At 41.6% G+C, this 13,726-nt stretch overlaps 1 protein-coding gene across 1 annotated transcript in view; it reads right to left on the reverse strand.

Moving 5' to 3' along the window:
• PHLPP1 (PH domain and leucine rich repeat protein phosphatase 1) overlaps positions 1–11,989 on the reverse strand; it is a 268,194-nt gene extending 256,205 nt beyond the window's left edge. The window contains exon 1 of the mRNA XM_077135308.1: positions 10,186–11,989. Coding sequence (XP_076991423.1) covers positions 10,186–11,770 — 1,585 coding nt within the window. The 5' untranslated portion in view covers positions 11,771–11,989. The remainder of the gene's footprint in view (positions 1–10,185) is intronic.
• Positions 11,990–13,726: the final 1,737 nt, after the last annotated feature.

Below are 13,726 nucleotides of genomic sequence, written 5' to 3' on the forward strand. Positions count from 1 at the left end.
TTTTTTTAAAGCATAAACTCTGGGGGAAAGTAGCATCTTAAATGTAAAGAAAGAAAACATACTATTGGGACAATTTGTTATTGTTCCTGCTTCCTATCTTATTTAGACAACAGATAGATTAAAATTTTAAACACAGAAAACAAAACTAGAAATATATCTCCAGAAAATATGGGAGAATTTCTTTCTCTAATTTTGGGGTAGGAGAGACCTTCCTCAACTGGACTCAACCCTGAAAACCTAAAGGAGAAGACTGACATAAAAATTGAAAACTCATACTTAGTGAAGTATACCACAGTCAAAGGTAAACATGGAATGGATAAAAAAAATCTTAGTGACTTCTAAAACAAAGCGAATTTCCCTAAATATATTTATTTTAAAAGACGTCTGTAGGAAAAATGGGCAAAAACATGGCGGTCCTATTCATAATAGAAATGTTACTAATTACTAATTAAATGTGGAAAATGGGTGTTTTAACCTTATAGTCTAAGAACTGCAATTTTTTAATGGAGTTTTTTCCCCCAAGACTATTTACCCCACCCACTCCATCCCATCCATAAATACAACTACCACCTCTCGTTACATCCTGCATCGGCACTCAATGAATAAGTATGTGTGTACCAGTGAGTCCTATAAGTGTGTGTGGGGGGTGTAAGGAAGAGACCGGATCTGCCAAACATAATAGTATTTACTTCTTCCCATGCAGGAGAGCTCCTTTTTTCATAAAACTCAATGTCAGCTGCACCCCAGTCATATCATCACTGTTAAGACAACCCAGAGAATTTTTCCTCTATGCTTCAGCATCTGGAGATTATATTCTATATGCCAGATGCAGTATATTTTTACCTCTTTGTACTTCTGCGCTTTAAAAAGCTCTCTTCCGCATATAAAAATAAACAGTAATTTTCAGGGAATTAATTGACACTGTAGGTTAACTGAAATAAAAGGGAAACAAAAACTTTTACTAAGGTAAATGGTTAAATTTAAAAGGAACCTAATATACAAGGAAATTCTGTCTTATCCCGAAAAATACTAACTTTCTGAGTTCACAAACTGTTTTTTTGTGAACAGGGGCAGGATATTTCTTCTTTTTTTTTCTTTTAAGTGAAAATGTTTCAAAGCAATGGCACAGGACAAAATCAGCACACAAAAGTCCAAAGATATTAAACTGAGTTGTTTCAGTTTTTTGCAACATACAATTGTTAGATGATGTCTTTTCCAAAAATAGAAAACTGAGTACAGAAAACAATGAATATTGAATTTCTTAATGAACACATGTCTGAAGAGGAAATTCTTTTCAAAATCTATTCTTAAATTTTTCTCCCACTTTTTTTTTAATTGGATGGTTCTTTTCCCAACATTTTCATTCTTCTAACCATTTCAGCTTCAAGGTATTGGACAAAACACCATTGGTTTTCTACCACTGTACCTCTTAGCAGCCAACCTATGTCAAAAGTTATATCATATGTGGCCTCTCTCTCGAGCCAACATGACGAGCAGTCTCACCACCCTCCCCCTCTCTGCGTGGGACATGACTCCCAGGGGTGTGGACCTTCCTGGCAACGTGGGACAGAGATCCTGGAATGACCTGAGACTCAGCATCAAGGGACTGAGAAAAACCCTAGAATGAGCTGAGAATTAACATCAAGGGATTGAGAGAACCTGCTCGACCAAAGGGGGAAGAGTGAAATGAGACAAAGTGTTAATGGCTGAGAGATTCCAAACAGAGTCAAGAGGTTATCCTGGAGGTTATTCTTATGCATTAAGTAGATATCACCTTGTTGTTCAAGATGTAGTGGAGAGACTGGAGGGAACTGCCTGAAAATGTAGAGCTGTGTTCCAGTAGCCATGTTTCTTGATGATGATTGAACAATGCTATCAGCTTTCACAATGAGACTCTGTGAATGTGAAAACCTTATGTCTGATGCTCCTTTTAGCTACTATATCAACAGAAGAGTAGAACATATGGAATAAAAATAAATAATAGGGGGAACAAATGTTAAAATAAATTCAGTTTGAAATGCTAGTGGTAAATGAAAGCGAGGGGTAAGGGGTATGGTATGTATAATCTTTTTTTTCTCTATTATCATTCTATTTCTTTTCCTATTGTCTTTTTATTTCTTTTTCTAAATCGATGCAAATGTACTAAGAAATGATGAATATGCAACTATGTGATGATATTAAGAATTACTGATTGTATATGTAGAATGGAATGATATCTTAATGTTTTGTTTAATTTTTTTAATTAATAAAAAAAGTTTAAATAAATAAATAAATAAGTTATATCATAAATCCCCCAAAGAGAACATCACTGACGAAATCTAACTTCCCTCTGTGCAACTAAAATATCCAGCTGTTCCATTAGAAGCCCCCACTTACAATCTATCAAAGTGATATGCAACCTCTCAAAGGGAATGAGCAGAATAAAAAGAAACTAGAAAAACCTTAGAGTAAGAGAAACCACCAAATGTGGGAAGCACACTCAATTTTCTTTTTAACTTTCATTCTGAAATAAGTATACAAATTCACATTGTGAGAAAAAAGACCACCGGACAGATAATCAAGACCCTGGGTTCTAACTCTGTGGTTATACTGAGAGCCACCAGTTCTACACATTGGATGAATTGTACAGTGTGTGAATAAACCTGCTCTAATATAAATAAACATACAAACAAAAACAGAAAAAGATCCTGGATTCTATTCCTCAGTCTGAGATTGGCTTGACTCCACGACCATGGACCGGACACCTAACCTTTACGGGCTTGTACCTTCATCTATAAAACTAAAGATGCAGGATTGAATTATCTTCACAGGATCCTAAATGCTACACTCTAATAGAAATAGAAATATAAAAATATAATTTTCTTTAAGTGATTTTTCTCCTGCTGACTCTAGATACGGGTAAACAGGAACAAAGCTTCTAGCAAGTTAAATCCAATATATCAACAAGTCTTGCACATTTGGATCTCTCTAATACAAAGTTATCATTTCAGAAAGCTTTATAAACTTTTGATTATAAAAGTATCTTGTTGCATAAGGAAACTTAAGAGGACAGTGATACTTTTAAAGAAGTGTATCTTTAAATTCATCTGTAGCATTCTGAATTCCTTCGGGAGTAGGAGAGGGAAGACAGCATTATCTATTCTATCATTAGTCCTACTCTGTTCCAAAAAGGTGGTCCACTCATGTTGGTAACCTCAAGCTGTCTTCTATATACACAGGTCCAACCCCACTCCTTTCCCTATAAGAAAAGGTAAGGGATTTGAAAGTTTTTAAATCATGGATAGGACTTTCAGAACTTGAAAACTACTACAAACTTTCAGCCCTTCGAATCTGAGAAAGAGGCTCTCCAACAGCATCAGTAACTCAAAAGTTGGAAGAGACCTTTTACTTATTCAACCCCAACACTGTCATTTCACTGATGAGGAAAATCCCAGGATAGGTTAAAATAAATCCCCCCAATGTTCCCAACTCTCAGACCAGTTTCTTTAACTACAGTGTATTTTCTCTCTGTCACAATGTGAAATAAAAGGGTACACATACTTTTCAAAAGTTCTGATTTTTAAAAGAAAAAGGTTACTTTCTCCTGGCCCCATGACCTACCAGTCAAACTCAAGAACCATAAGTAGCAGCACCCATTCAAACACTAAGGCACCAGTCAGGCACGTTCTCAAAATACTTGGATGGAAGGGGGTGTAAGGGCAGTTCAGTGGTAGAATTCTCGCCTTCCATGCAGGAGATGTGAGTTTGATTCTGGCCCATGTACCTTCCCCCCCTCAAAAAAAAAAAATTCAACAAATGGTGCTGCAGTAACGGGACAGTCACATGGAAAAAGAATGAAATGTGACCCCTACCATACAATATACAAAAAGTACATTCTAATATACTAACTATATGGCAGGTATATGAAAAGATCCATTCTTCAACTGCTCTTCTTCAGCTATAAGAGTCAGTAGAAACAGCCACAAAAACAAATCTTCTCCTGCTTGAAATGAATGGGAAAATAATAAAACCACCCAATTTAAATGATCTCAAACTTCAAATTTCTAATTAGATTTCTCACTTGTCCTTGAAGTAGCCCAAAACCAGGTTAGTTCAAATTGTATTCAGTCTTCACTGGAATGCTCTCCCATAACTGTGAAATAAGACCAATTTATTTTTATCAAGCTTTATTTGGGAAAGCATATGGCAAAAATTCTGGAATTGTTTGTTTGTTTGCTTAAGTATTGACATTTACAGATTCACAAAATATATACCACGTACAAATTAAGTATTTTGCCAACTTCCAATTAGAACTTCTGGGTTCTAAACTCAGAGGCCACTGGATTTAAATTTAAACAAGATATTTTATTCTATTATTAGGCATATTTTAGAATATAATGAAATAAGCTCAAATGTAAAAATAAGTCAGAGAAAACAATTACTTCCGCATGAATATGACATAATGGGATGGTTATACTTTGTTTCATTTAACATGCTGAAAGGTATATCAACCAAAATGCAGTAAATATAACAAAACCATTGCAACTCTACAAAGTGTAATAACACTTCATTAATCTAGTAACTGTTATTATGCTTGATTCCAGAGTACAATATCACGTAACTTCTAAGGGCTGCTAAGCCACGGTTAATCAAATATCCTAATTTCTTTAATCGAAGTATCATTAAAGTCTATCTTTTTCAGATCCTTGAGTTTCAATTTATCAAAATTTTCTGAAGCCTAGATTTGTAGTTTCATTCAGCCTTAGGTTATAAATACCTAATAAGTCTAAAGAACTCACATAAGTCAATTTTTTTGGTTTTGTATTAATTATACTATCTTCAGAAAACCAAACCTAAATACAAAAAAGGATCTACCCTGGAAGCACTGTGACATTAGGCCAGAGTCAAACCCCTCATTACCAGGGTTACAGCAGATGGATGTGATTAAAGGGGTGGAGTGGGTTTTAGAAGGTGAAATTGGAAAAGAAAAAAAAAAAGGCTTCATTTTCCCAGACTGTTTTAGACATTTTGATAACATCTTTTTTTTCTTTTTCAAAATGCCAGGAGTCTTTAAACAAATCGCTTTTCTATTGAGTGGCTTCAGGATCTCTCAACTTTCACAGTATAACAATTAAACCCTTCTCTTGACCAGATAGACTGAACTGTGTTCAACCCTGACGCAGAACAAAATCACTGAACCTAAGATGCCTCATTGGACAGATGGCTCATTAAATCCACCTTATAGTTGTGGTAAGGGATGCCTTTGAAAAGGCAGGGACAGAGCGTGGAAGACACCTGTTAATTCCAAGAACACTTTTTGGTAACTGCTCTCAAAATCCTCATAGAACTCACTCATACGAAAACAGAATATATTAATAGTGTCAGGCACATCTAAAATCTCCTGCCATGGGAGAAATGCCTCTGTGTGTATGTGCGTTTAACCCATCCCTGGGGACCAAAACAGGATAGAAGGCTGAAGAATCAAGACACACACCACCAGCTGCTTAGCAAAATTCCACAAATTCAATTCAACAAATGTTTGAATGAAAATGCCAACTATTATACTAGGCGTGGATCATATACAGTGTCAATGAATATTTTATCATCAATAAAGCAAAGGGCAAATTCAGGATTCTAAGTAGAAAGAGAGACAACAAAAACACCTTATACCTTAAAACAATAATAATCGTTAGATAATCAATCATTTAAGGTGGTTAATTTAGCAATCATACCGCAACAAAAAAATTTTCAGCCTGAAACTTTACACAAACTTATTTATACCAATGTTCGCTCCTTAAAATTATTTCAACAAGTATGAGTGCAAGAGATACAACATTTTAGGAATAACTATGAAATTCAGGAAGAATAACTATTCTATAACACATGAATTATAAACATTATACAACAACACAGTAACAGCAATAAAGCACTACTTATAACTAAGTACAAATGAGTATATTTAAACTTAAAAGGTTTAAGCAAATAAGATCTTTCATCATGATTATTTTCAGTACCTTCCCAGACAAGTAAAACCATTTTTTTAAAGAAATGAAATTGTCACACTACCACACTACTCACTTTTCAAATGAAGTATTAATTCTCTACTTCCCAATCGAATTTACAGTTTAACAAATGAAGCACACTTGCATAAAAAATGAACAAATATCATATTAACTCTATTTCATATCACCTTAAATGCAGGTAAAACTAGAATATTAAACCACTTTCGACCACTTTCTATAATGCCAACTTAGGTGCCAGTTTTGGTTCTTCATATTCTCAAAGACAGTATGATAGAAATAGAACCATTCACATTTCACAAAGAATAGCACTTTGGACCAGAGGATAATGTCACCTCATTACCAACAACAACAACAACAACAAAAATAACATATTTTCTGAATGCTTTTAACCAAGTAAAAAATTTAAGTGCAAATGAAATTCAGCATAGATTCATGGCGAGTGATATGAATTGCAAAATAGAATATCCAAGCTTTCTATTCTCAGCTCTGCCAAGGACTGAAAAAGCACAAGCAAGAGTCAAACCTCTGTGTGCATCAGTTTCTCCATCTGAAAAGAGGACTGACACCAATTCCTCCCTAATAATGAAAGAACAAATAAGGAAATTTACACGAAAGCCCTTTAAAAATTTTGAAGACAATAAAACCCAAGGCATTATAGATGTTATCAAGCCATAGTTGTGAACGAAAAGACACTACTCATTTTACATCAACAACAACAAATATAATATGTAAGTATAAAATATATACAATATTTTAAAAATAAATTTAAACCCTTTGTTCTTAAAATTAAAAGAACTGTTGAAGCACAGACTGGTGTCACATGTTCATATGTTACTCGATACTGCTGTAATTATAGTAATAAGAATTGCTCATCAGTATCACAGCTTAATGCTGAGCCACCCCTTCTTGGTTTCCACATTTCCTTCTTTGATCATTCCCAGAAAAGAAAAAAGGAAGAAATATGAGAGGGACAGGGATATGTTCTCAGAGCAATCCCAAAGAGTCACATAAAAATATCTTTTCCAAGATTCACTAGCCACAGAGGATGCGTTCTCCATTCTGTCGACGCCCTCTCTCATTATTAAAACTTGAATTCAAATAGGCTACTAAATCTAAAAATCAGTAAAAGGTCAAGAAACATGAAAACTGTAGTTTAATGCTGTCCTTCGTCAATGACTCTGACTCCCCAGGGAGTCCAAAAAACAAGCTCATTAATGTTTGTCAAATAATCTAAATTCTTGAATTTTCTTAATCTAAAATGACCCTTTCAGGTAAAATTTTGGACCTTTGATTTAAAAAGGAAATTAAATGTTAATGAACTTACACTTAAGAAACACCAGATAAAGCCATTTAAATTTTTTCATATATTAAATTCAGAGAAGAGAAATTGCTTGACAGATGCAATTAACAGTTTCCAAACTAAGTTTTCATGAAACTTTGTTACTAGATAATAATACCTTTTATTCACTGGCTTCTACTTCATTAAAGACTTTCATTTTACTTTACCCAAATAAATATTTTATTATTCAAAGCAACCACAAATGGTCTTCAAAGTGTTTAAAGAATAACTTAAGTCAGGTTATAAATACTAAATTTAAATTGAAATATGACCCTCCCAGAAGGAAATTTCTCTGCTGGACAGTAAGTAGCTGCTAGAAAAAAAACAGAAAGGACCCAACTAGATAAACTAGATAGACAGCAGATGAAAAGTTTAAGTTAAATATAAGAAAATGAAGAAAAAAAGTTTCAATGGCAACTTTCTGGTCTATCCTTAACTCTAACTACATATAAACAAAAAGATAAACAGCAATAAATTTAAGAATAAAGTATATATGAAATTGTGAACACAAATGGAGTAGAGAATTTTCTAATACCCCCTTAAAAGGCATCATCTAAAACAAGCATTAATTATCCTTTTCCTTAGGAAAATAATTACTACCAAAATATAACATTCCTGTTGGGGTGCCCTAGATTCCATAGTAGTACAAGGGTAATTTCTAGGAATCTTTTCCCACCTCCTACAAATTTCAAATATATGTGAAGTCCTGACAGTGTTCCCAGAATAGGTGCAACCACCTTATGTAAAGGCCCTTTTTTTTCTTTAACAATTAGACTTCCTTGTAAAAGTTCAAGTGGATTCACCATAAGCTAAATTTTGTTCTGTGGAAATGAATATTAATCCAGAAAAGTTTGGTAATTAAGAATAAATATAGGATTTAAATGAATATTTAAAACAAAATAGGCACTTAGATATCTTTATAAAAATTAGGTATTATTCTGTGACGCTTGTACATGGCTACATATTCAAGAATAGGTTGGATACTATGTGTGATGTCCACATTTTAATAGTTATTTTTATAAGCATATACAAAGAGGCATATATGTATTTATGCTGTGCAAACAGAAATGAAGCAGATAAGTTCAGAATAACGTAACCATTACTCTTAAAGAGCAAAACAAAGATTTAAATGACCACACCAGTAATTTAAAACTGAACAACCAAGAGCACTAAAAAGGGAAAGTAAAGAAATCAATTTCATGACTGTGACACCCAAAACCTTTCCCATGAACTTTTATCAGGATCAACATACCCAATCATGAGCAAAACAAGGATATAAAACTTTTATAACTCTTTCTACATAAAAAGTGTACAAATGCAGTTTAATATATCCCTTGCTTTATATATGTATTATCTTCACTGTAATTACCTTGGTTATAAGAGCATTTGTCATTCTCATTTAACTGAATATTCTCATTCCAAGTGTGACTACAATTTAATGCTTTTGTAAAGTAACAATATTTTACAAATCACATGAAAATGGGATATAGTTGTTGCTCCTACATGAAAAATCGCCTATTTGCTTGGCCATAAACTTTAAAAAGACACGTCAGTTGAGATCTCTTCCAATACTACAAATGCTAATGTGTCATGATCTGATTTTTTTATAAGGCAAAAATCTATCAGAAATACACTGAACAATTTCAGAAAACCTCAATTAAACTTAGATGAACTTCCCAACAGGAATGCTACTGGTATATCATTCAAACTGACTAAACTGCCACAAGGACACAAGGTGGACCACAAAACATTACATTTGAAAATATGGCCACATAGTAATAGTTACAAATATGATTATTTTCCCACCATCACCGACACTCTAGAATAATAAAGCAGGGAAGATTTAACTCTCTCCTGTTTTAATTTTGCCATGATTTTAACTCTATTTTAAATAAAAACCCTTTTCACTAAGAGCATAATTCTTCAATCCAGAGGAGGGATAGGATGCAAACAACATATAAAGTTCAAATACAACAATCAGGACCTAGAACTCCCCTAATGTAGCATCATCCAAGTATTTAGCAAAAAGAGAAACATTTCATTAGTCATCCTTGGTCAAGAATTTGATCTGGGATTGCAAAAAGAATGGGGAAGATTTTAGATCATATCTGAAGAGATCATGAACCATTTAATTTCTTATTGTGATCTGTGTTGCAAGTCATAGCGCAATGTCCACTTCTCTTTATAAATGGCGGAAGAAATAAATTAGGGAAGAAAACAGGTAACATTATTTTGATGCAAGAATCAACCTTACAGAGGAAACGGAAAGAAAACCAAAAATTGACAAGTATCACCAAAAAGGATCGTATTTGTGACTCTGAACAAATAAGCACAACAGCGAGCTGAACAGGTGCATCAGGTGACAAGGACGGAGCTGCTGCTGCTGGTATATATACTTAGAGCTAGAATAGTAAACTGTGAACAAAAGCGTGCAGAGGTGCTTTAGAGCATTTTGTTGAACATTTTCTCTGTCCATATTATGTGCACTTGATGTTTATCTGTAATGCCAAACTACCTCAGACCCAGTATGCCTATGACCAGAGGCCTGAAGGAAGCACTTATTAAAAGTACTATTGCCTGCTTCCTGTACTTCCTGGAGATTCTGCCACCCCCTCCACATTACTTTCCAACCTCTGACCCTCAAGACTGACTAAAATTCACGGGTTAAAAAACTGCTCAACTTGGCATTGCGCAGATGGCACGCGCAAGTTTTGAAGGAGTAACAAAGCATCACGAGGACCTGCATTTATTCTTGGGTTGGGCAAGTATATGTCAATTTTCAATCATTTCTTGGTACATGAAATGTGCACACCCCACACGTCAAAGTGCAGGTGAGCGCCTTACCTGCATAGAAGCGGATAAGGCAGCCAATCTCCGAGTCCATGCCTTCCTCCTGTACCCTCCACAGCTCCCCAAACCCCAGCTGGAAGAGGTAGTCATTTTGGATCTGCAATGGCTTCTCGTCCGCCTCCAGGCGCCGGGTGGTCTCTCCATGGAGCTGCACGTACAGGGTGGGTGGTGGAGCCTCCTTCTCCGCGGCCGCCGCGTTCTCCCCGGGGGTCGACGAGGTACTGCGGATGGATGCGGCCGCCGCCGCCCTTTCCTCCCGCGGCCCATCGCGGGCTGCACCACCCGGACAGTCGACGCCCTTCGGAGCTTTGGGCCGCGACGCAGGCGGTGAGGCCGCGGGAGACAGCTGCAGGACGCGGGGGTCGCCGCACAGCTCTGGGGAGTGGCTGGAGAGGTGGGACTGGTCCGAAGACCCCGTCGGGGCTGGGGTTGGGTCTGCCTCGAGCTCCGACGACGACGACGAGGAGCCACCGCCGCTGCCGTAGGGGTCCAGCCGGTCCGACACGCTCTCGGCGCTGGGACTCAAGCTGAAGCTCTCGGTGTCGGAGGCCGGGCCCGCGGCCGCGCCGTCCGGAAGCCGGGGGGCGCTGGGAGGGGGAGCAGGGCCCCCCGCGAGCCGGTCGCCGGGGCTGGAGTCGGAGGGCGCCGGGCCAGCGCGGACAGTGCAGCCCATCCACCCGCCCGGGCCTCCGGGCAGCGGCAGGTCCGCGGGAGGCGAGCGCGGCCGGCCCCCGACGGCACCCAGCCAGCTGCTCCCAGGCGGCGGCGCCCAGTCCCGCGGCTCGGTCCGCAGCGGCAGGGGCCCAGCGTCCGGGCCAGGGGTGGCGGCAGTGCTGGGCCCCCTGCCCAGCACCTTGACCAAGCCGCCTCCACCCTTGTGGCCCAGCTGGAGCAGGCGGGCGGCCACCTCCCCGGCCGTGGTGTCCAGCGTGCAGAGCACCGGGCGCAGGTAGGTGGAAGCCATGTGGCGCTCGAAGACGTGCACGCAGCCGCGCTGGAGCTGCTGCCTCACCCAGTCCCGGTCCGACGGCTGCAGCTGCATCATCTGCCGGTGCTTCAGGAGCAGCGTCTTCCTGTCCAGGCTCCGGGTGCACAGCGATGCCGAGGCCGAGCAGGAGGCGGCGAGGCCGGCGGCGCCGGGGGAGTGCGCGGCGGCAGCGGCCGAGGACAGATTCCTCTTCAGCCGCCCTCTCCTCAGCAGCAGGGAGTTGGCGCCGCCGCCGGCTCCGGGCACAGGGGCAGCCCCGCCGGCGGGGTTCTGGGGTGCCCCGCGTCTCCTCCTGCGACTCGTGCCTCCAGCTCTGCCGGGCAGCGACCCCGGCGGCGCCTCAGCGGGGGCCTCTGTCCGCGCCCCGCTGCCGCCGTTCCCGCCGCTCCGCGCCGCCGGGGTCAGCATGGGCTCCGGGCTCCGGCCGCCCCCAGCCGCCGCCGCCAGAGCTGCCGCCGCCGCCGCCGCTGCCGCCGCCGCCGCCGCCGCCGCTGCCGCCGCCGCTGCTGCCGTTGCCGCCGCCGCCGGAGCTCTGTCCTCCCTGCCGGGTTCGGGGAGTCGCTGCGCCGTGGCCGCGGCGGCGGGCTCCATTGCAGTGGGGCGCTGCGTTTCCCCCCAGCTCCGGAGGCAGCGGGCGGGGAGGGAGGAGGTGAGGCGAAGGTGGGCGGCGGCGGCGGCGCGGGGAGAGGGGAGAAGCCAATGGCGTTCGGAGCGGCCGTTCCAGGGAATTATGTGGCAATTCGGAGCATTCCGTCGGTGTCTCGGTGTTCCATCCCGCGCGCCCGCGCGCCCGCTCGCCCTCCTCGCCGCCACCGCCCCGCCCCCCCACGCGTGCCCTCCCCGCGGGGGCCGCGGGCTCTCGAGCCCGGCCCCGCCCCCGCCCCACCCGGGCGAATCAGCGCGCGCCGAGGCTCATTGAATATTAATCACGCGCGGGGAGAGGGAAGGCGCGAGACAGACGGGGAGGGCGCTCCGCGACGGCCTCCTGAATATGCATTGCGGGCATTACGGCATTCCCCCGCCGAGTGGGGAGAGCCTGAGGGGGGTGGGGGGCGGGGCTTCAGGGTAAACAAAAGTGACGCGAGCGCGGGGCGGGGGCAGTGTTCCCCGAGGTCCCCGAGCGGGCGGGAGGCCAGAGGCGCGCGGTCCATCTCGGGAGTAGTAGTTCCTCGGCTCTGGCGGGCGTGCGCGACGGTAGCCTGCCGCACTACAAGCCCCAGCGAGCCTTAGGTCCCGCCGCTCCGGGCCGCCGGCCGCTGCCTGTGGACTGTGCGTATCGTGCCCTCTTGTGTTGAGCTCCGGACGGGTGCAACGCTTGTCTTGGCGGTGCATAAACTGTACTTTATCGGGCGCTCGTCATATGACTTCTCTTTTCCCTGCTAATTGAAAGTGAGGGTTTTGAGGGACGCTAAGCTTGGTCCCTGGTCCTCACCTCCAGGCATTGTATGAGTAGATACCAATACAGACCCTCGCGCCACAGGATAACTGGCCATCTACGGCGACAACCTCGCGCTGTTCTCACTCTTACAAACCCCCTTTCCTAATTTGGACAGTTGTTAATGTGCTTGGGGGGAATCGCGCGACCGTGAGCCCATCTTTTCCCTCTCCTGTATCTGAGTGTTTTCCCTTTGGTCTTGAAATTTGAAGTAGCTTAATAGCACGGAAAGCAGCGAAAAGGAGAAGAGAAGTTGGAGGAGAGATACGGTGAGATGTAATATGGGCTGTTTCGTGCTTTCTCTATTATATTTTCCCTGGGTTTTTTTATTTCAGCATTGAGAAAAAATATATTTTCTCTACAATGTAGCAGTAGCTGCATTTTCTAGTCAGTTAAAACAATATTGTGATGCGCCCCTACTTTGGAAGGTTCAGAAGTTCTACATGTTTTCAACCGTGTCCTCAAATATTTCAGTGTGTCCAGAAAATATTAGTCTTTCCGTTCTGTCACATCTTGAAGTTGGCCGCTAGTCAGCAGGTGGTTTTCCAGATAGTGGCACCACTATACATTCCAAGGTGGTGTGTGACCCAGTTTGGTGAAATACAAATGCGCGGAATATCCTGACAAAGCTGCCAAGCATTTAGAGAGAAACGTGTCTCATTATCAGTCACAGATGGACAGACAGGCTCAGGTACATGTGACATCAATTGGACGCAGATCCTAAAGGGGTCTAGTGAAAATAAAGATTCAAAGAATGAAAAAACCTTTCAACACTTAAAATTTTGCCATGGTCTAAAATGCAAGCCTGGCATTTCTGCCCTTAGTGCCCTCAAGATTCCTCCCTTTAAGTGTCCTCACATTTCCTACCTGGCATAAATAGCTCCAATTGTCAGCAGTTATTTAGATGAAATCCTTATCTGCAGGCTTTTTTAGAAACTATTAATGTGTGTTCCCAGGATTTAAATATATATATATGTATGTATATTTAAGGTGAACTAGGGCAGGTTACTATTTAAAAGAATTTAGCAAACCAAACCTTTTTAATTGAATTGCCGTTCCCCCAGATTGTTTTATAAGTGTGGATTTTCACATGAAACTTCTGATAAATTTTC

Source organism: Tamandua tetradactyla, chromosome 18, assembly GCF_023851605.1.
Source record: "Tamandua tetradactyla isolate mTamTet1 chromosome 18, mTamTet1.pri, whole genome shotgun sequence".
NCBI classification, from domain to species: Eukaryota; Metazoa; Chordata; class Mammalia; order Pilosa; family Myrmecophagidae; genus Tamandua; species Tamandua tetradactyla.